General features: G+C 48.4%; 2 protein-coding genes across 2 annotated transcripts in view; one reads left to right on the forward strand and one right to left on the reverse strand.

Annotated features, from left to right (window-relative positions):
* LOC140420588 (uncharacterized) overlaps positions 1-14,545 on the reverse strand; it is a 282,147-nt gene that overhangs the window by 211,014 nt on the left and 56,588 nt on the right. The window lies entirely within an intron of this gene.
* Positions 1-14,545, forward strand: part of LOC140420604 (uncharacterized) — a 139,412-nt gene that overhangs the window by 123,766 nt on the left and 1,101 nt on the right. Inside the window, exon 3 of the mRNA XM_072504603.1 lies at positions 856-1,526. Coding sequence (XP_072360704.1) covers positions 856-1,526 — 671 coding nt within the window. The remainder of the gene's footprint in view (positions 1-855; positions 1,527-14,545) is intronic.

A 14,545-nucleotide genomic window follows, 5' to 3' on the forward strand; every position in this document is an offset into this window, starting at 1 on the left:
CTGGTCAACATCTGGGAGGAATCAATGTTTCCCCTTTCCATTTCTTTTCTCATTCTGGTAGGATATTGGTGACTTGCAGCAACTGAAGGGAAAATATGTGAATCCAGTTTGTATATTAAACACATTTTTAGTCCAGTAATATAGACATATGTCTGGCAGCCTGAAAGAAGATTTTCAGCTCTCTGTGTCCAGGACAGGAAGTAGTGAGCATGGATCTGTCAATCAGCCTGAATTAGCACCTTCAGGAGAATTGGGAGGGTGAAGATTAGATACAGCAGAGTGAGAATGGAGAGAAAGTGTGTGGGATGGAGACTTACAGCTTTGGGGAATGAGAGAGGAAAAATGTTCCATAGAAACTAACATTTTTCTCAATTTCTTTTCTGTACTGACAGTGATGACTTTTGTAAATCCATTTTACAGGACACAGGTAAGGGAGGATTTCAGACTGAAATCTCAAACCAGACGTCACATCAAGATCTGACAGTCATGCAGTTTTTGCATGGTGAATATCATCCACCTTTGACAGAAATCGCAAACGTCACATCTGGTATCTGTCAGAGTCACTCGATTCCTTGGGACCTGAATCTCATCGGCCTTCGAATCTAGAAGGAGAAATGTTTGTCCGATCTGTCAGCTTCAAAGATTTTAAACATCAGTATGACTGGAAAAGCACCGAGACACACACACCCGAGTGAGAGTGTTCCAGAGAACGGACTGTGGAAAGACCTTTAACCAGTTAAACAGTCTGAAAAACACTGCACCATTTACAGTGGGAAGAGACAGTACCAGTCTTGTGTGTGTGGAGAAGGCTTAAACCGATCATCAAATTTGGAGGGTCATGGACACCTGCCCCATGGAGAAACCTTGGAAATGTGGAGACTGTGGGAAGGGATTCAATTTCCCATCAAAGCTGGAAATCCATCAACGCAGTCACACTGGGGAGAGGCCGTTCAACTGCTCTCAATGTGGGAAGGGATTTCGTCAGTTATCCCACCTGCTGACACACCAGCGTGTTCACACTGGGGAGAAGCCGTTCGTTTGCTCTGAGTGTGGAAAGGGATTCAGTGACGTATCCACCCTGCATAGACACCAGCGAATCCACACTGGGGAGAGACCGTTCACCTGCTCGGTGTGTGGGAAGAGATTCATTCAGTCATCCCACCTGCTGGAACACCAACGAGTTCACACTGGGGAGAAGCCGTTCACTTGCTCTGTGTGTGGAAAGGGATTCAGTAATTCATCTCACATGCTGACACACCAGCGAGTTCACACTGGGGAGAGGTCATTCACTTGCACTGTTTGTGGGAAAGCATTCTCTCGGTTATTCCACTTGCTGACACACCAGCGCGTTCACAGTGGGGAAAAGCCATTCACCTGCTCGGAGTGTGGGAGGGGATTCAGTGATTCATCCAATCTGCTGACACACCGACGAGTTCACACTGAGGAGAGACCATTCACCTGCTCCATGTGTGGAAAGCGTTTCAATCATTCAACATCTATGATGAGACACCAGCGAGTTCACACCGGTGAGAGACCGTTCCCTTGCCCCATGTGTGGGAAGAGATTCACTCTGTTATGTAACCTGCAGAGACACCAGCATATTCACAAGTGGTGACAGGGGTTGGATTCTGCTGTTATTGCTGCTGTTAATCACATCCAGGACTGAACTATGTTCATTCTGACACTTGGTGAATCGGGAGGATCAGAGGGTTTCTTTCTGCTGGACTCGCTGGTCTCGTTACTTTGCTTCCAGTAGGCTGATGCTCTTTGAGCCGGGGAGAGAACATTTCCACTGAAATGATCCACAGAAGCTGATGAAGGGCATATATTTTGTCCTGGATAGTAAATAGTGTTTCCCACCCACTTCTGGTAGATTTAAGATAAATACATTTGTCTCTGTTCCATTGAGTCTACAGCACAGGGCCACGCCAATCGGCTCAATTGGTCTCTGTTATTATTAATGCTCCACATGAGCCTCCACCCACCCCTTTCATCTCCCCCATCAGCATATCCTTCTATCTAGCTTCCCCTTCAATGTATTCATGCTGTTCACCTCAACCTCTCACTGTGGTTCCACATTCTCACCACTCGCTGGGTAAAGAGGTTTCTCATCAAATCCTATTGGATTATGGAACCCCTGAAAATGGATTGAAAATACACACAGCGTTTGAAACAAAAGGGTGAATTGTCAGCACTGATGAAGGTAAATGTCCTGATAGACATTACAGCAACTTAGTCGAAAGGTGACGAAGGCTGATATCTAAATGTTGAAAGGTGTTGACAAATCGGAATGGCAGGAAGCTGGGAAAAGGTGATAGGATCATAATAATAATCTTTATTAGTTTCACAGGTAGGCTCAAATAAACACTGTGTTGTACCCTCAATAACGACGCTTAGAGAGTAAACGGTAAAGAAGGCTTTAATAAGCTAAGAACTAGCCTGGTGCCGAGACAGGTGCTAACTGGGTGCCGCCCACAAGGCGGCCCTTTATATACGACTCCCAGGTGGGCGGAGCTGGAGGCGGAGTCCCCCAGGGTTCCAAGCCCGATCTTAAAGGGACATCACCTTACATGATGATAAGGGTACAGTAATACAGTAACCGTTCATCACATTCACCCCCGTTTTAAAAAAAGTCTGGCGGGGGTGAAGTGCCATCATAAGTCCATTCGTCTTGGCAGCCTGATCGTCCTTATCGACCTCCTCAGCGCGGGCAGTGGTGCGGCGGACACGGACGTCTTAGTTGAGGGTACGTCCGGGAGCACGGTGGTCGGAGCCTTGGTCCGGGTCGAGGTAGGGGATTGGGGTGCAGGGGGAATAGTTGGGGCTGGGGGTAGCGGTGCCGGCGCCGGTGGGGTGTGTAGAGGGGGGGGCGCTAGGGGGCACGCGCAGTAGGTGCCCACCAACGGAGAGTGGGGCCAGGCGGGGGGGTGTTATAGTGGAACCAGCGGGTGCCTGATCCCGGAGGGAAACTGTATATCTTGCCTGCCGTCAGGGTACTCGATATAGGTGTAACTGGGGTTTGCGTGTAGTAATCGGACCTTCTTGACCAGGGAGTCCATTTTATGGCTCCTCGTGTGCCTCCGGAGAAGAACAGGTCCCGGAGCCATCAGCCAAGGTGGAAGCGAGACCCTGGAGGTAGACTTCCTGGGGAAGACAAACAATCGGTTGTGAGGGGTCTCATTCGTGGCCGTGCAGAGGATCGACCTAATGGAGTGTAGGGCGTCGGGTAGGACCTCCTGCCAGCAGGTGGTTAGGAGAAATCTCGACCGTAGTGCCAGAAGGACAGCCTTCCAAACTGTCGCGTTCTCCCTCTCCACCTGCTCGTTTCCCCGCGGGTTATAACTGGTCGTTCTGCTCGAGGCGATGCCTTTGCTGAGCAGATACTGACGCAGTTCATCGCTCATGAATGATGTACCCCGTCGCTGTGGATATAAGTGAGGAAACCGAATAGGGTGAAGATGCTGTGCAGTGCCTTTATCACGGTGGCAGAAGTCATGTCGGGGCAGGGAATGGCGAATGAGAAGCGGGAGAATTCATCAATAAAGGTGAGGAAATAGGCATTGCGGTAGGTGGATGGGAGGGGCCCCTTGAACTCCACGCTTAGTCGCTCAAAGGGCCCCGAGGCCTTCATGAGCCGAGCCTTGTCTGGCTGGTAGAAGTGCGGTTTGCACTCCGCACAGATCTGGCAGGCCCTGGTCATGGCCTTGACCTCCTTGGTTGAGTAAGGTAGGTTGCAGGACTTGATAAAGTGGACGAGCCGGGTAACCCCTGGGTGGCAGAGGTCATTGTGGATGGCTTGCAGGCGGTCCTCCTGCGCGTTGGCGCACGTGCCGCGGGACAGGGCATCCGGGGGCTCGTTGAGCTCCCCTGGACGATACTTGATATTGTACGTGTAGGTGGAGAGGTCGATCCTCCACCTCAAACTGTTATCGTTTTTAATTTTGGCCCGTTGTGCGTTATCGAACATAAAGGCGACCGACCATTTGTCGGTGACAAGGGTGAACCTCCTACCGGCTAGGTAGTGCCTCCAGTGCCGTACAGCCTCCACAATGGCTTGTGCCTCCTTCTTGACTGCAGAGTGCCGAATCTCGGAGGCAGTGAGGGTCCGGGAGAAGAACGCTACTGGTCTGCCTGCCTGGTTGAGGGTAGCAGCCAGGCAATGTGTGACGCATCGCTCTCTACCTGGAAGGGGATAGTTTCGTCCACCGCGCGCATAGCGCCCTTGGTGATGTCGGCCTTGATGCGGTCGAAGGCCAATCGAGCCTCAGCCGACGGGGGAAATATCGTGGCTTTGTCCGCATATTTGGGGACCCACTGGGCGTAATAGGAGAAGAGCCCCAAGCACCGTTTGAGGGCCTTGAAGCTGCGAGGAAGGCGGCGTTCCTTTAGGGGCGCACGCGGTCGGGGTCGGGACCTAGGACCCCGTTTTCCACGACATAGCCGAGGATGGCTAGCCGGGTTGTGTGGCAAACGCATTTTTCCTCGTTATAGGTCAGGTTGAGGGCTCGGGCGGTCTGGAGGAACTTTTCGAGGTTTGCGTCATGGTCCTGCTGGTCATGGCTGCAGATGGTGACATTGTCCAAGTATGGGTATGTAGCCCGCAAATCATACTGGTCCACCATTTGGTCCATCGCCCTTTGAAAGATGGAAACCCCATTTGTGATGCCGAAGGGGACCCTGAGGAAGTGGAAGAGCCGGCCGGCTACTTCGAAGGCAGTATAGAGGCGGTCTTTTGGTCGGATGGGGAGCTGGTGGTAGGCGGATTTGAGGTCGACCGTGGAAAATACTCGGCATTGGGCGATCCGATTTACCATTTCTGCTATGCGAGGAAGAGGGTACGCATCAAGCTGCGTGAAGCTGTTTATGGTCTGGCTATAATTCACGACCATCCGTTTCTTATCCCCGGACCGGACTACCACCACTTGTGCTCTCCAGGGGCTGTTGCTAGCCACGATGACCCCCTCTCCCAGTAAACGCTGAACCTCTGACTTGATAAAAGTCATGTCTTGGGCACTGTATCGCCGGCTCCTGGTGGCGACGGGCTTACAGTCGGGAGTGAGATTTGCGAATAGCGAGGGTGGTGCGACTTTCAGTGTTGCAAGGCTGCACACCGTCAGGGGGGCAAGGGTCCGCCGGACTTCAGTGTCAAGCTTCGGTGGCTGCACTGGAAATCCAGTCTGAGCAGTAGGGGGGCGCAGAGGTGGGGGAGGATATAAAGTTTGAAACGGGTGTATTCGGCGCCCTGGATCGAGAGATCCGCGATACAGTACCCCTTGATTTGTACCGAGTGGGACCCGGATACGAGGGCTATGGTTTGGGATGAGGGATGGGCGCACAATTGCAGCGCCTTACCGTTTCTGAAAGCTCTCCGTACTCCCGGAGTCGAAGAGGCATGAAGTGTCCCGCCCGTTGTCTTGGACCTTCATCATCGAGTTCTGCAGATGTTTTGGCCGAGTTTGGTCGAGGGTGATCGCTCCCAATCACGGGTAGTCCGAGTCCTCAGCCGAGTCGGACTCATAAGATGGCCACCGCCGTCGGTCGCACGTGTTGGGTCGAGAAGATGGCCGTCCCCATGATTCGCACGAGGCAGATGACGCGTCAGAAGGGGGCGTGTCGGGTTGATGCGCAGCCGCATTGCGAGGCCTGCGGGCCTGAGAGCCTGATTTTCGGGCCGGCTGTTCTTTGTTTTTCTGGCCCCTGAGCCTGGCCAGGCAGACCCTCGCAAAATGACGCTTCTTCCCGCATTCGCTGCAAATAGCAGAGCGGACTGGGCAGCGTGGGCATGGATGCTGGCCCTGCCCGCAGAAGTGGCACGGTGTGCCACCAGGATGAGCGGGTTGCCGCGCGGTGCAGGCCCGTAACGTGGCTGAGTCTGAGGAAGTCCGAGGGGGGTCGCAGAGTCCGCGGGGTATGTGCCCAAATTATGTCGGGCCAGCGAGGAGGCGAGCGTTAGCGTGTCCTGGAGGTCTTTTGCCCCGTTTTCGAGTAGCCGCTGCCGGATGTAGGTCGAGCGGATGCCGGACACGAACGCGTCTCTGATGAGCAGGTTCATATGGGTTTCCCCTGTCAAATCCTGATGATCACAGTCCCTGGCAAGCGCGGTGAGTTTTTCAACAAATTTGTCTAGCGATTCCCCCGAGCGCTGCCGTCAGGTAGAGAGTAGTGCCTGGCATGCACGTCGTTGATAGGCTTGACGTACCGCTTGCGGAGTAACTCAACCGCCTCTTCATAAGTAGTCGCCTTTTCGAGCATGGCGGAAATTCTGTGACTCACCTGGGCGTGGAGTAGGCGCAGCTTGCGTGGCCCTAGGATGGGAGTCTCTGAGGAGTCCAGGTAGGTCTCGAAGCATCGGACCCAGTATTAAAAAAATTATTTTGCCTCCGGTGTCCGTGCTTCCAGGTTGAGCTTCTCTGGTTTTAGGCCGGCGTCCATCCTGATGTAGTTTAGCTTATTAAATTGTTGTACACGCAATAATGACGCTTAGAGAGTAAACGGTAAAGAAGGCTTTAAAATAAGCTAAGAACTAGCCTGGTGCCGAGACAGGTGCTAACTGGGTGCCGCCCACAAGGCGGCCCCTTATATACGACTCCAAGGTTGGCGGAGGCGGAGTCCCCCAGGGTTCCAAGCCCGGTCTTAAAGGGGACATCACCTTACATGATGATAAGGGTACAGTAATACAGTAACCGTTCATCACACACTGCAATGAAGTTTCTGTGAAAATCCCCTTGTCGCCACACTCCGGCGCCTGATCAGGAACACTGAGGAAGAATTCAGAATGTCCAAGTCACCTAATAAGTACATCTTTCAGGATTTGTGGGAGGAAACCGGAGCACCCGGAGGAAACCCACGCAGACCCATGCAGTTTCTCATGGGGAGAACGTGCAGACTCCGCACAGACAGTGACCAAGCCAGGAATCGAAACAGCAGTGCTAACCGCTGTGCTAACCGCTGCTACCGTGCCACCCATATCGCTGCTGTTAATACTAATCGCTTATTGTCACCCGTGAACCCGTGCTGCTGGCATTGTTCTGCATTACAAGCCAGCTGTTTAGCCCACTGTCCTAAACTAGCCCCTATTAAGGATGATGTGGAGATGCCGGCGTTGGACTGGGGTGAGCACAGTACGAAGTCTTACAACACCAGATTAAAGTCCAACAGGTTTGTTTCGATGTCACTAGCTTTCGGAGCACTGCTCCTTCCTCAGGTGAATGAAGAGGTATGTTCCAGAAACATATATATAGACAAATTCAAAGAAGCCAAACAATGCTGGAATGCGACCATTAGCAGGTGATTAAATCTTTACAGATCCAGAGATGGGGTAACCCCAGGTTAAAGAGGTGTGAATTGTATCAAGCCAGGACAGTTGGTAGGATTTCGCAGGCCAGATGGTGGGGGATGAATGTAATGCAACATGAATCCCAGGTCCCGGTTGAGGCCGCACTCATGTGTGCGGAACTTGGCTATAAGTTTCTGCTCGGCGATTCTGCGTTGTCGCGCGTCCTGAAGGTCGCCTTGGAGAACGCTTACCCGGAGATCAGAGGCTGAATGCCCTTGACTGCTGAAGTGTTCCCCGACTGGAAGGGAACATTCCTGCCTGGTGATTGTTGCGCGATGTCCGTTCATTCGTTGTCGCAGCGTCTGCATGGTCTCGCCAATGTACCACGCTTCGGGACATCCTTTCCTGCAGCGTATGAGGTAGACAACGTTGGCCTATTAAGGATGGCATTAGTTCAGTACTGAGAGATCACCTTAGCTTGAAAGATCAGGATGTGGATTCAGTTTGGTTCATGATAAGAAATATTAAATATATGAGGTCTCTTGTGGGAGTACTTAATGGCCCTCCTAAGAGTGATTACACTGTAGGTAGAGTGTATAGGAAGTAATACATGAGGCTTGATGATTGTGGTACATTTGTTTCAAGGGTGGTGTTAATCTACATAGAATCATAGAATTTACAGTGCAGAAGAAGGCCATTTGGCCCATCGAGTCTGCACCAGCCCTTAGAAAGAGCACCCTACCTATGCCCACACCTCCACCTATCCCCATAACCCCATTACACTATGGGCAATTTAGCATGGCCAATTGACCTTATCTGCACGTCTTTGGACATACATGGGAGAATCTGATTTTCAAAACTTAACTGGAAAATGGGTTCACAGAGTCTTTCTGGGAAGGTAGTGACGTAGTGGTATTGTCGTTGGACTCATGCTCTGGAGACTCTGGTCTGAATCCCACCATTGCGGATGGTAAAATTTGAATTCAATAACAAAAGCTGGAATTAAAAATCTAAAGATAACCATGAAGCCATTGTCGATTGCCTTAAAAATCCATCTGGTTCACTATTGTCCTTTAGGGAAGGAAATCTGTCATCCTTACCTGGTCTGGCCCACTTGCGAGTCCAGATCCACGGACAATGCGGGTGACTCTTTTTTAAATTTAAAGTGCCCAATTCTTTTTTTCCCAATTAAGGGGCAATTTAGAGTGACTAATCCACCTACCCTGCATATCTTTGTGTTGTGGGGGTGAGACCCACGCAGACACGGGGAGAATGTGCAAATTCCACATGGACAGTGACCCGGGCCATGATCAAAACCCAGGTCCTCAGCGCCGTGAGGCAGCAGAGCTAACCACTGCGTCACTGTACCGCCCATGTGGTTGACTCTTAAATGCCCTCAGGATTGGGTAACAGATGCTGGCTCAGCCAGTGATGCCCACATCCCATGAACGATTAAAAAAACATTTCTTTGAGCCTACATTCTTGAGCCAACCAGGGAGCTGGTCATCCTAGACCTGGTAAGTTGCAATAAGACAGGATTAATCAATATCCCAATGGTGATGGAGCCTTTATGTAACAGTGATCATAATGATCATGAATTGCACATTCAGTTTGAAAGTGAGAAGCATCGGTCTAAGGCGAGTGTTTCAATTGTAAATTAAGGTAACTCGAAGGTTATGAAGGGAGAGCTGGCTAAGGTGAACTGGGAAACTAGGTTAAAAGTTAGAACATCAGTGTTGCAGTGGCTGACTCTTAATAGCTCTCAGCAAAGATTTATCCCAGTGAGGGAAAGCTTTTTGAGAAGGATGCATCATCCATGGTTAAATAAGGAAGTCAAGGATTGGATTAAATTGAAAGAAACACCGTCCAAATCTGCAAAGGTTCGTGTTCGCTTAAAGATTGGACAGATTTTAAGAACCAGCAAAGATTGACCAAAGAGATAGTAAAGAGGCAAAAATTAGAGTCTGAGGGTAAACATTCTCAGAATATAAAAACAGATAGTAAAAATTTCTATTTAAAAAGGAATAGAGTGACTAAAGCTAGTTTTGGTCCTCTGGAGAATGAGTTTGGGGAATTGATAATGGGAAACAAAGAAATGGCAGAGGCATTAAACGGGTATTCTGTGTCGATCTTTACAGGAGCAGACTGAGAACAATTCACAAAGATAATTGAAAATCGGGAGGTAATAGGGAGGGAGGAACACAGAACAATCACCAGGGAAAAGATGCCAGGAAAACTATTCGACCTAAAGGCTGACAAGTCCCCAGGACCGGATGACCTGCATCCTTGGGTTTTAAAAGAAGTGGTGGCAAAGAGGGCAGATGCATTGGTTATAATCAAAGAACAAAGAAAAGTACAGCACAGGAACAGGCCCTCAGCCCTCCAAGCCTGCGCTGACCATGCTGCACTTCTGAACTAAAAACTTCTACACTTCCCTCTACAGGTCCGTATCCCTCTATTTCCATCCTATTCATATATTTGTCAAGATGCCCCTTAAATGTCTCTATTGTCCCTGCTTCCACCACCTCCTCCGGCAGCTCAGCAAGTTCCAGGCACTCACTACCCTCTTGTGTAAATCATTTGCCTTGTACATCTCCTCTAAACCTTGCCCCTCGCACCTTAAACCTATGTCCCCTAGTAATTGACCCCTCTACCCTGGGAAAAAGTCTCTGACTATCCACTCTGTCTATGCCCCTCATAATTTTGTAGACCTCTATCAGGTTGCCCCTCAACCTCCTTCGTTCCAGTGAGAACAAACCAAGTTTATTCAACCTCCAAAATCCCCCCAAATTCCTCAGATTCTGGAAAGGTCCCAGTGGATTGGTAAATAATAAATGTAACACCTTTATTCAGGAAAGGAGGGAGGCAGAAAACAGGAAACCATAGGCCAGTTAGCCTAACATTGATAGAGAAAGTCCAGAAATCCATTACCGAGGAGATTACAGCAGGCTCATCAGGCACATCCAACATGGCTTTGTGAAAAGGAAATTGTGTATGACTAATCTGTTAGAGTTTTTTCCCACAGTAACATTCAAGTTGGATAAAAGGGAACTGGTAGATGTGGTGCACTTCAATTTCCAAAGACATTTGATGAGATGTCACATCATAAGACAAAGGAGCAGATTTAGGCCATTCAGCCCAGCAAATCTGCTCAGCCATTCAATCATGGCTCATATGTTTCTCTCAGCACAGGGCTAAATCGCTGGCTTTGAAAGCAGACCAAGGCAGGCCAGCAGCGTGGGTACAATTCCCGTACCAGCCTCCCCGAACAGGCGCCGGAATGTGGCGACTAGGGGCTTTTCACAGTAACTTCATTTGAAGCCTACTTGTGACAATAAGCGATTTTCATTTCACATGTGGACATGATTTGCTGGGCTTCCCGCACACCTCGCACACCTATCCCCTACCCCGAAAAACTTGCTCATCATAGTCACTGTCATGTGTGCCCGGTGGACTATATTAAATTGTATCAGGCTAAGCCTGGCGCACGATGAGGAGGTATTAACCCTGCTTAGGGCATCTGCCCATAGACCCGCCTCTATCTCTCCTCCTAGCCCGTCCACCCACTTGCCCTTAAGCTCCTCCACCGGAGTTTCCTCCGCCTCCGAAAGCTCCTGGTAAATATCTGAAACCTTCGCCTCTCCCACCCAGGTACTGGAAACTACTCTATCCTGTATCCCCCTTGGCGGCAGCAGCGGAAAGCCCGGCACCTCTTTTCTCAGGAAGTCGCGCACCTGCAAATACCTAAAACCATTCCCTGCTGGCAATTAAAATTTATCCTCCAAAGCTTTCAAGCAGGGAAAGCTCCCATCTATAAATAGATCCCCCATCCTTCTAATTCCTGCCCTCTGCCAACTCTGGAACCCACCATCCAGCCTACCCGCTACAAACCTGTGGTTGTTATAAATCGGGGTCCAAATCGATGCTCCCTCCACTTTCTTATGTCTCCTCCTTTGCCCCCAGATTCTCAGAGCCGCCACTACCACCGGATTTGTGGAGTATCGGGCCGGTGAGAACGGCACAGGTGCCGTTACCAATGCTCCCAGACTGGTGTCTTTGCATGACGCCGCCTCCATCCGCTCCCATGCCGACCCCTTCCCCACTACCCACTTCCTAATCATGGCTATATTAGCCGCCCTATACTTTCTTACTTATCTTTGTAACATTGGAACAGAAGAGCAGGAGTTGGCCATTCAGCCCATCGAGCTGGTTCCGTCATTGTCATAAATCTGCCTGGCGACAGCAGTAGACGATATTAAAAGTCCTCAATTCATATGCGTCTCTCCCTGGTAATGGGTTTAGAGCAGCCGTTTAGAGAAGAATCAAAAATGAATGGCTTATGGAAGAGAAATAGATTACAGATGATTGGGAAAAGTCCAAGAGATAGTCATATGATAATGTTTAGATATGGAAGTTGATCAGGACAGACAGCTGAATATGCACAAAGCATAATCAAAGAACAAAAAAGGTATAATTGACCAGACCCTGAGAGGCAAAGAGAGGCAGTTAACATCTCGGAGTCTCCGAGAGAAAGGTAGGCAGGTTCCAGCCATCCAGCCTGAAGACCAGGTTTACAGTCAAATACATTTCTAAGTCTTGGAGCCAAGGCAGTGCAGAAAACCTTTGTAACGGCAGTTTGAAATAGCTTCGCTGGATCAGAGGAGAACGTTTTCCCAGACTTGAGTATCATCCCTGTATTGTGTGGTAACTATAGCCGGTTATTTAATTTGGATGTTGTTTGGGGAACAGGGGAAGTCTTACAAAGTTCAGGATTGTAGATATAGTGTGTAACCAGGAGTAAGTTCTCTATAAAATGTGGCGTTTAGTAATTCGCACATCTGAATTGCGTGAGAGTAGAATCATCCTGTTTGAGTGTATTTGTCTTTACTTTAATAAATAGTCTTTAATAATTGTTGTACGATGACTGGGCAATCTGTTCTCACTGGGGTTTCATTTGTCTCCTCACACCAAAACAAAATAAATCTATACACCGCCATGAACCGGTGTTCCAAGTTGGGATACCCAACAGATAACATTAGCATGCTTCATGACACCCTTCAGTGCGTTCATGGCTGATCATCCACTTCAATGTCTTTTTCCCCCACACTATCCCCATATCCCTTTGTGTTATTGGTATTTAGAAATCTGTCAGTCTCTGCTATAAACGCACTCAATGACTGAGCTCCCACTGCCCTCTGGGGTAGAGAATTCCAAAGATTCACAACCCTCTGAGTAAAGAAATGTCTCCTCCGAGACCGGTCCTAAGTGGCTTCCCCCTTATTTTGAAATTGTGCCCCAAGTTATAGGCTCCCCAACCAGGGGAAACAACTTACCTGCATCTCCCCTGTCTATCCCTTTCATTAAAAAATATGGATAAAATAAAGTAAGAAGAATTGGATACAAGGGGGACCGAAAACAAGCTTACTGAAGTGATGGGGGTGGGGGTGGGGGGGGGGGGGGGGGGGGGGCGACAGTGCCAGATAGAAATAGGTGTTAGACTGTTAGACTGTAGAAGAGGTGAGTTCAAAGTGGAGAGATAAGAATATCATTCACACTATATGTTAAAAGCCTGTCCAAAGTGTTAGTGAGAGAGAATAACATCAAATTGAAAAAAATGTTTCTCCACAGCAGGGTTAATGGGAGATAGGAGGAGAGAAGAGAGAGAAACCGCTAACAAACAGGACTCTGTCACAAAGCAGAGAACTCCAGTCAGAAAGCTGCTGGTTTTTAGATTCCTCAGAGAACAATTATGCTGAATGGAAGAAGGACTCTCCCACCTTCAAGAGAACTCATGGATGGTAACTACCTTCTGGATTTAGCTCATGGAGTTATATAATAATAATCTTTATTGTCACAAGTAGGCTTACATTAACACTGCAATGAAGTTACTGTGAAAATCCCCTCGTCACTACTCGGCTCCCGTTCGGGTACACAGAGGAGGAATTCAGAATGTCCAATTCACCTAACAAGTGCGACTTTTGGGACTTGTGGGAGGAACCAGAGCACCTGGAAGAAACCCACGCAGACACTGGGAGAACATGCAGACTCCGCACAGACAGTGACCCAAGCAGAGATTCGAACCCGAGTCCCTGGCGCTGTGAAGCAACAGTGCTAACCACTGTGCTACCATGCCGCCCATATTGGATGTTGTTTGGGAAAGGGCCATTTCTCAGTGTTCAGGAGCGTAGATAGCTGGGAACAGGGGAACTTCATAAGATGCTGTGGATGTATGACCATTATTGTAGTGAAGTGCATTGTTGTAGTGTATTGTTGTCTTGTGTGTTTATTTTAAGTTAACAAATATTCTTTATTAATTGAGTACACCACTACTGGACTTTTCCTCACTGGTTTACATATCTTTCCTCATATTATCCCAGATTGTAAATATACACCACTAACTTGGTGTTCCAAGTTATCCTTCCAGGTTTTGGGATGCCCTCACATTTAACATAAGAGGGTTTCTTAACAAAATTGGGAGCTCATCTGGGATTTTGAGAAGCAGAATACCTTGGGTGAAAGGGAATTTATGACTTTTAAATGTAACGAGAATGAGCAAAGTGTTGAAATAAGGGATTGTGTGATTTAAAATAAGGTGACTGCAATAGCTAAGACTTGTTTGGGAGTAGACAATGTATGGTTTGCAAAATGTACCTAAAACTATATTGATGGAATTGGCAAACTCATAACAATTAGGGTTACCCACAGGAAATAAGAAAGGTAGCTGAAAGAATAGCGAATAATTTAAATGTACAAGAGTTGCCAGACAGACCAATTCCTCCCAAAAATGAGGCAATTGTGTTGGCAAAAATTCAATTACGAAAGTTGAAATGGAGGAAAAGGAAAAAGAAATGGAATAAGTGAGATCTTTCCCAAGGAAATTGGAAAGGGAGAAGTTAGCAATGGCAGAAAGAGAAAAGGAGAAAGAGAGAAAGAGAGAATTTCAGCTTAAAATTCTGGATGTTAAAAAAGAGACATCAGGGCAGGTTGAGGAAGGGCATAGTTCTATGTATGAACCTAGTGGGGAGATGTTTAGATTTGCACTTCCAAAATTTGGTGAAAGCATGTCGAGAAAATAGCTGGAGAAATTAAATTGTTGATCGCTGCTCTGAGAGTAAACTTGTAGATAGGGCTAGTGAAGTCTATGCATCTTTCTCAAAGGAAATGTCTGGGGCGTATGATACAGCGAAGAAAGCTACATTGAATGCTTGTGAGTTAATACCGGAGGCTTAGAGGCAAAAGCTTTGAAATGTAAGAAAACGGTCTGGACAG

Source organism: Scyliorhinus torazame, chromosome 5 (assembly GCF_047496885.1).
Source record: "Scyliorhinus torazame isolate Kashiwa2021f chromosome 5, sScyTor2.1, whole genome shotgun sequence".
NCBI lineage: Eukaryota > Metazoa > Chordata > Chondrichthyes > Carcharhiniformes > Scyliorhinidae > Scyliorhinus > Scyliorhinus torazame.